The 8,954-nt window shown below is 45.5% G+C and overlaps 1 protein-coding gene across 1 annotated transcript in view; it reads left to right on the top strand.

Annotated features, from left to right (window-relative positions):
• Window positions 1-8,954, top strand: part of TIAM1 (T cell lymphoma invasion and metastasis 1) — a 327,269-nt gene that overhangs the window by 213,929 nt on the left and 104,386 nt on the right. The window contains 1 exon segment of the mRNA XM_015586534.2: window positions 8,462-8,909. Within this exon segment, the coding sequence (XP_015442020.1) occupies window positions 8,462-8,909 (448 nt within the window).

Here is an 8,954-nt window from a genome sequence, read left to right as displayed (position 1 = left end):
CAAGGAGAAAGCCTCTGGTTAAGAACCTCGGGTTAATTCTTCGTGAAACAAAATATTTTCATATAAAATCCATTTTAAAAAAAGAAAAAATCTCTCTTCCTCTCTCTTTTCTCTTCTTTGTAATTCTTCGTGAAACAAAATATTTTCGTATAAAATCCATTTAAAAAAAAAGAAAAAATCTCTCTTCCTCTCTCTTCTCTCTTCTGTGCGATGCTTCGTTTTTTGCTCTCTCGATCTTTCTTTTTTTCTGGCATGTAAGTTAAGCAATGAGGTGTTTATTTTGAAAATGAGCCCATTCATTTTCAACAAGAGTACCCATCTCTTTGCCAAAATCTTCTTTTGGGGAGTGGGAGGGTGGGTAGGTAGTTGAGGGATGGCTTATATCAGCAATTCTCTTAACAAGTATTGCAGACTCCAAGGGGCTTCTGTTCATCTGGGTCATATCTATAAATATCTGTCGTATTAGAAACTGAAACAGACATGTAAAAAATACTTGTTGATTCATTTTAAAATAGCAATAAATCCATTACATGTTCGCGTAAGTTATTTAATTTTCTAAAATAAAAATGAATGAGAAGAGAGGCATTTGCAAATCTCTACACATTCTGGCTTAAGAGAAGATACTGGTCTTACATCTCCTTCTGCATTCACTCTCGTGATATGCTGTTTTGGTTGGACTCTATGAGGAAAATTTGGCCTCTTACACATAAGTGGAAAAGGGAGGGCTTTAGGAACCCCCTGAAATTATCTGAGGATATTTGGTCTATACTCTGAGAGTTGCTCATTTATGCTAGTATAGGGTGGGGAAATTCGGAATCTTGAAAAGCACATTTTTAGTGTACTACATGAGGAGAGCAAAGTTTGTGTCCTTTGATGCAAACTACGTCACGACGATTGAAATTGCTGCTGGTTTCCCAGCGTAACTGAGGAGGAAGGGCTGGAATCGGGAGCTCAGAGCCCCTCAGCCAGCTTTCCATGGACCTTCGAGAGCTTTGGCAAGCAGCCCAGGGAAGAACTAGGAGACACCCACAGGCTTTTCAACTGTCACTTGGGCCCATTTTGCTTTGGACCACCCATGGACAGAATATTTCATTTGGGCCATAAAACGGCCAATATGTCTTTCTTATTTCCTCTACTTAAAAAAACAAAAAAAATTAAATGAACTTTCATTGTATCCATAAGAGACTTAAACTTGGATAGCTCGAAGATTGCAAAGCTTATAAGCTCTACGCTTAGGACTCGTCACCTCAACTTTAGTTGAGTGTGAGCTAAAGCTGGAAATAACTAAACCTTTAAATCAAACTAAAACGTATTCCATGAGAAACTGTTTTCCTTGTTTTGAGATTATGGTGGAAAACTAACAGCAACTAAGTCGTTCAACAATGTTTTTTTTTTTTAAAGTGCCTGCCCCATGCCAGACGCTATTCTTAGAACTTGGGATGTATCAAGGTGAAAAGGTCCCTGAGCTCGTGTAGCTAGTTAGGGGCGAAGTGGGGGTGTGTATGCAGAAAACGATTAGCATGATAAGCACATGACATACTGTGGGAAAAAGGTAGAACAAGGCAAGGAAAAACGGGTGGTGGGGGATGTGGGTGGCAATTTCAGGTCTGCCCCTTGGGAGTGCAGACTTGGGTAGGGACTTGAAGGAGAGAGGGGCATTGGCCATTGATTCGTAAGGTGGGAGCGAGCCCTGCGCCTTTGAGGAAGATCAAAAGGCTAATGTGGCTGGAGCAGAGATGGGGCTGGGAAAGGGAGATGCCACAGAGACGTTGGCATGGTGGCTGGAGGCGGGAAAGAGAAGGCTTCTAGCTGTGGGAAGGAGGGACGTGAGCTGAGCGTTGAAGCATCAGTATTCAGGGAAGCGAGGAAGGTTGGGAGCATGCACTAGAATGAGTACTTCCTTTTCGCCGGTGGCTAAGGGCATCCAAGGCTCGAATGCTCAGGCTGGACATTTGTGGAGTGACTTGAATGACAGCGTGAGGAGCCCTCTGAATAGCTGTTGGGAAGTCGACCCAGCAACGAATGGTGTGCAGAGCAGATTAGTGGAAGAAAGAGAGAAGAGGGAGCTTGTTGCTGGACCAGGGTATGGTGCTAGGAAAGGAAGGAGAGCGTCTGGGTGCGTGATGTATCATGAGGTAGCCAGGAAGGGTGACTGCAGACAAGGTTTGAGGCTTTTACCATTGAAAAGAGAGAAGATGACTCAGTGACTTAGACACCGAGCACTTTCCAACCTGGAGTTACCTGAAGCAACCTTTCAAGCATTTGTCGACTTACTTCTGAGTCCCTTTTTAGCAACAGTAAGAACTTTGGTTCCAGGGGTTGCAACTGAGAGAAACTTTGAGTCACTCCCTCTGGGAGTCATTAGAGAAAGAGAATGGGTGTTGGAAACAAAAGATTTGCTTTGGGGAAGGAAGAAGAGGGAAGGCTTCTAGAAATGCCTCTGAGACAGATAGGACACATGTAAAAGGGGCTAATAGTAGGAGACCAAGGAGGTAGAATTTACACACCTCAGAATTAAAAATTTAAAAAGGCACTGGACATTTGGGTAGGGTGTGAAGCAAAAGCCTAACAATGGTGGAAAACTGATACTGTAATATATTTAGCAAATCAGAATAGCAATTATTAGTAACAGCGGCCAGTAGCTACTAATTTATAGTGTAAAGGAACATCACCGTTTTCTTAATTTATTGTGCTGTTTTGTGATTTTGAAAATAATTATAAGGGACTTCATAAGCTCCCAGCAGCTTCAGTCTGCCTATCTATTGTTCCCATGAGACCATGTTTTTCTCCCAGTTCTCAGAAACGAACAACCTTTCTTTCGTGTTAGTGCAGAAAGCTAGTGGTAACGAAGGTCAGACGGTGCCTCCTCTTCCTGGGCCTGGAGGTAAGTAAAGCTGAAGATGGAAATTATGGTAATTAACGTTAACATTTTGACAGATGCCATGTGCTCGGCACAGTTCTGGGAACTGTCGTTGGGTTAACTCGGTCTCACAGCACGTCACGAAGTGTCTTAAAGAGCAGATAGTATTTTTATCCCCATTATGGTACAGATTGGTTCAGAGTAGCTTGTCTAGAATTGATATCGGCTGCACTGAGAGCACCAAGGGAGAATGTAATGAGACTATACCGAGTGTGCCAAGGCGGGAACATGGGGAATCAAAGACTGTTCACACGTGTGCATATGTGTGTGTGTGTTGGGAGCGGGGGACTTACATTTTGGGGATAAGAAGATGAGAAACGAGAGGAAGAATATTTTAGAATTTAATAAGGCAGAAGTTGTTCTAATTCAAGGCTTCTGCAGATCGAAATTTCTTCATTCCACTGAGATTCCGTGAACTCTCTCCTCCACTATATTTGACTTCTCTGTAGAGGTGTATTAAAGTGAAGGTGAATTCATCAGGGAAATGAAACCAAGTAACCAACAAAATCGTTTCTAATTGCATTCGCATTATAACTACAAGTGGCCAATTGGTCCTGCTGGTTTCTGAATTATCCCGGGGCCCTCGAACTTCGTGGCTAGTTACCTTTTCAAAATTGCGTTCACTCATCATTAACACACAAAACCTGTCCCTCAGTACGGTTGACCTTTGAACAACGTGGGGGTTGGGGTGCCCAACCTTCTGCTCAGCTGAAAATCCATGTATAGCTTTTGACTCCCTAAACTTAACTGTTAATAGCCTACTGTTGATTGGATGCCTTAGCAATAACATAAACAGTCGCTCAACACATATTTATATGTTATATATATTATACACTTTTTAAAAAGAACTAGAGATGAGAAAATGTTAAAATGATAAGAAAGAGAAAGTACATTTATAGTATTTACTGAAAAAAAAATATGTGCGTATCAGTTGGCCTGCTCAGTTCAAACCCTTGTTGTTCGAGGGTCACTTGTGTTTGTAAGTCGCCTGTGTTAACAACTTGAGCTTTGCCACAATGTGTCAGGTGACCCTCCGGTTTTCAAGGCAGTGAAAACAGGCTTTGAATTTGCCTCTTCCCTCCTCCGTTTTAGTACTGGAGCTGATTTCAGCATTCGTTGCCCAGCTAAAATGACTAGGAAGACTCTTGCCCAGCAGCTGTTGAATGTTCTGAGCTACAGCTGGCCACTTGTGCCTCTAGTAGGAAAGCAGATATATGCTCATGCTGGGGAACTGCCAATGGAATGGCATCTGATGAGTGCGCTCAAAATCTGCCTGGGAGGATTCGTCCTGGGAGCGGAGGCTTTAGAGCCTCTACCCCCCATGAATGCTGTTTATAATCAGAAGCCTCTTCAATGGAGTGTTTCTAACACGGAGAGTTGATTTTGAGCTGTTTTCAGGATATCGCTGACCGGATCACGCTCCATGTTGGGAGTTACTTTGTCTAGCTCGGGTCTTACCATTTTCCTTGATCGCTTCTGACTTTTGGGTTAAAATTCAGTATTTGGTTCAATAGGCTAGGACCAATCAGATGCTAAGATGTCTAACTGGATAAGAAAGAACATACCTTGCTTTTGCTACAAAGACCGCTGGGGCTCCCGTGGGACTCTCCTCCTGGATTCCGTCTGTGGGGAAGAGTCGGGGGGCGGGGTTCCAAGTGCAGGGAGAATCAGGTTGCTCAGGTGGGACGTGTCTGAGACGGAGGTGAGGAGGAGGAAGAGCGCTTCAGGAAGATGACCACGAGGAATGTTGGCATCGTAGTGATGCTGCCTTTCCTCTGAGCTGTCGAAATCATACAGTGGCACGCAGCCTGGCATCTGAGAATGATGCGTATTCGGGTACAGCCTCAGAGGGGCAGATGGTGGCTTTCGAGTTGTGACCCTAGAGCCTCTACATGAGAGTATCTGGTTTTCATGTGTCCTGCAGGTTCTGAGACTTACAAATGTGCATTTCTCGTGTGGTACTTAAGCGTCTGGATAGAGCGGTCCTACTATAGAGGATTCTTCCCACCCTGGAGTGGAGGTGGCTGGCGGTGGGACGCGGAGCCCTTGTTGACCATTCACGTGTCGAGTAGTCATCATGATTTCCCACGATGGGTCATCATCATTTCCCACGATGCTAGAGCACAGGTTTCTGGGTATTTGGGACATCGCAAGCTTCATGACCAAATAGGGCCCAGATCTGGGCCTCCCAGCAGGCTTGGTCACATATTAATGAGGAGATGTGTACCTCTGAGCCTGCTTAACCACTTGAGGAGATAAAGTGGAGCTGGCTCGGATCACTTGTGGAGAGCATTCCCCAGTGGTTACACTGAGTTGTGTGCTCTAAAAGTGCCAAGCTCGGCTGGGGCCAGCAGGCCTCTTACCCGGAGTGATCATTCCTTTGCTCAGGTTATTGGCCGTTCCAGAGTCGAATACACACAGTCTGGGTTGTTGCAAGGTTACAGCGTCAGTTGGTATGGGCAGATGTTCAGTTCTGACAAAGAGGTGAGTGTCTATGAAGGAGTTACCTCTTAGTTTCCATAGAGATCTCAGGGCATTCTGTAAAGGGGTGAATGGTTTGTGGGAATGGAGTAGACTGATAAGAGACATGTTCTTGAGGGTTTGGCTATCTGGTCTCCACCTCTGTTTCCTTCGTCTTCTTGCATCTCCTCCTCTTTCCCACCACTTTTTCAGCTTTGAGCTCTTTTCTGGGCAAGTCAAGGCAAACAGATGACCAGCCACTTAGCTTTTGCTAGAAAAACCTAGAAGGGCCATTGTTGGCAAGCAAAGGAGGAAGGCATGGAGTTGACAATTGAGGTAGAACCTGATCCGATGTGACCTGCGGCTGAGTGATGGGTCCACCATATAATTAGTAGTTGGACGCATGAGTTCCAACCTCCAGTCCGCTACCAGCCACGCTTGTGACATTCTGAGCCCCAGCATCCTCATTCATTAACTAAGGGGATGGCTTTTCAAGGTTCTTTCCTGATCTAGAGCTGTGGGAATGAAAGATTCCTAGAGTCAAGCCTCTCCTCCAGCATCCTCATTCATTAACTAAGGGGATGGCTTTGCAAGGTTCCTTCCTGATCTAGGCTGTGGGAATGAAAAATTCCTAGAGTCAAGCCTCTCCTTTGTTCTGAAGTCTTTCTCTTGTGGGCTACAGTGGTTACCTGTGTAGCTTATCTTTCTCTGCCTTACAGAGAAGCATCTGACCTCTTTGCATTTTAGAGGAGAGTTTCTGGTAGATTCCTTCATTTCTTCAGAGAAGGACTGGGCCAGATGAAGATAAATCCAGAAGTTTGGGAAATTGATAAGCTCCTCATCTCCCACTACTCATGGTTATCTTGAATAATCAGTGATGGTCACATGTACTTGTAGTCTTGTATCAAAAGGGAAGCAAAGGAGAAATGTGACTTGATAACAGTGTTCTCCTGTTTATATAGAGGATATTTACCCGCTGGATCTGGCTCTTTCACATCCATCTATATAGAGGTAATAGGCAGGGCAGCAGATAGCAAAGTTGCTGGGACTGGCAGTCACAGGGCTCTGCATCTGAGCTGCATCCACTGTTTCTTTGTCTTCTTGGGTCCCTCTAAATCCATTGGAAATGTGGCTGGTCCTTGGAAGCTTTCGTAACTACTTCCTGTTACTATCATCCCCTCTTACCTTCCTCTTATTTCTTTTATTGTTATTTTTATAACAGTTTTAGGAAGTAGAAAGGGTTCCTATATATCCCACACCCAGTTAACCTTGAGCACCTGGCCGAGGTAGTATTTACCAGGTTCTTCATTGTAAATTTACTCTTTCCACCCTTTGCGTACTGTTCTTTTTGTTTGTTTGTTTTTGGAAGATGTACAGTGTGATGATTAATAAACATATAAATTGTGAAATGATAACTACGATCAACTTAATTGCCTTTTTTTGGTGGTGAGAACATTTAGGATCTACTTTTTTATTAGCAGATTTCAAGTTTACAATACACTATTATTAACGATAGTCACCACACTGTACATTACATCCCCAGAACTTAGTAACATTATAGCTGGAAGTTTGTACCCTTTGACCGACATCTCCCATTTCCCCCACCCCCTGGCAACCACCATTCTATTCTCTGCTTCTATGAGTTCGGGATATGTGGACTCCACACATAAGTGGATCATACAGTATGTGTCTTTCGGTATTTCCTCTTGCTTGTTTTCATGTCTGGCTATGCTCATCTTTTAGTTGCTCGCTTAGCATCTATTCATGGTGAAAGTGAACCTCTAGGGCCCTAAGTGAGGACTGACTGAATGAGATGTGCAGAGATATGGGCACAACACCTGTCCCGGCCTCATGCAGGACAATATTAGTTTGTGGCTTGGTTCTGCCCTGTTGCCTCTCAGCAAAGATTTAAGCCCAAAGTATTCATTTATTTGGCAGTTAGTTTTTACATTTTCAAACCATAATTAGCTACTTATGAGACCAAAGGCTCAAAAACTGGTTAAACCCCAAACCATATATTACTTTAACACCTCTTCTGTGTCACTCACATCCATTTCTCTTCTTTGAGAAACATCAGTCTAATTTCTTGTCCATAAGACCGTCGAGCTGTCCTGTCCAGCACTGCTATCATTACCCTCTCTTGATTACTACCATTATTTAATTATTGTTTATGGAGATGCCTGTAGCACTCCAGAGCAATTAAGATTCTGATTTGAGAACAGACCTGTCAGTGGCCCGGAAATGTTCAACTTGAGAGCAGGGGCAGTGCTTTGGAAGTTCCAAGTGGGTTGAAACTGGGAACTGATACCCCCAGCATCTTGGCAGTGCCCCAAGCTGTCAGTTGGCCCAGGGGCAGTGAGTAGCTTGCTTCGGGCTCCTAGCATCCCAGCTTTGAAAGGGCAGGGTAATTGGAGAGCCTGCGTTGGAGCTGTGGGCCCTATGGACTTATTTAGCTCCATGCGGAGTGAGAGGCTGCTTGTTTTCAGAAGCGAAGCTGATTAGGGCATGAGGACTCTTGCCGGCTCCTGGGATGTGAGTCCTTGCTGGGTGAGTGGGTGAGGCGGTGCACTAGCTATCTATAAAATAGTCTCTTAACCATGCCCATTAATTAAATAAAAAAAAAGTATCAGCTGTAAAGACCTTGTTATCCATTGTAGCCCCCTACCTCCGAACAACTAACTAATGAGCCTGCAGAATTTCCCAGCGTTCCAAGCGGGTTGATGAGAGTGAAGGGTTGATGAGAGTGAAGGCGCTGGGCTCTCAGCATGGTGGTGGGAGAATCTCAATAGCTGATTTGCCAATTAGTTAATTATCTAAGTCAAACAAATGAGAAGCTCTTTGAAGTGTTCCTTGTTTCTTTTATATTTCTTGAACATTTCAAACTGTTCACATTTGTCCTGGGGTGGCTTAATGGTTTTCCCCGAGGCACTCTGTGGGTCTGTGTGGGGCCCGGGTGTGAGGAGTGATTGGTCCTGGAGAGAGGCTGAGTCTCCTGCAGCTACACAGCCTCTGGACCAGCAACTCCTGGGTTACTATTCTGCGTGATGCATGTCTTCGTTTTTCTCCCTTTCATCTCCCAAGGATGTTAACGCGGGCGAGGGCAGCGAGTTTGCAGACAGTGGGATCGAAGGGGCCACCACCGACACGGACCTCCTGTCCAGGCGATCCAATGCCACCAACTCCAGCTACTCGCCCCCCACCGGCCGCGCCTTCGTGGGCAGCGACAGTGGCAGCAGCTCCACCGGGGATGCGGCGCGCCAGGGGGTGTACGAGAACTTCCGACGGGAGCTGGAGATGAGCACCACCAACAGCGAGAGCCTGGAGGAGGCGGGCTCGGCGCACAGCGACGAGCAGAGCAGCGGCACCCTGAGCTCCCCGGGCCAGTCGGATATCCTGCTCACCGCGGCTCAGGGCACCGTGCGCAAGGCGGGTGCCCTGGCCGTCAAGAACTTTCTGGTGCACAAGAAGAACAAGAAGGTGGAGTCGGCCACCCGGAGGAAGTGGAAGCACTATTGGGTGTCTCTGAAAGGTAAGAGCGCGCCCGTCCTCCAGTGCTGGATCCCCCACCCCTAAC

The sequence above is a fragment of the Pteropus alecto genome, unplaced genomic scaffold, assembly GCF_000325575.1.
Source record: "Pteropus alecto unplaced genomic scaffold, ASM32557v1 scaffold81, whole genome shotgun sequence".
NCBI lineage: Eukaryota > Metazoa > Chordata > Mammalia > Chiroptera > Pteropodidae > Pteropus > Pteropus alecto.
Note: the sequence above shows the minus strand (reverse complement) of the source record. Positions and strands in the feature narration are given on the sequence as shown.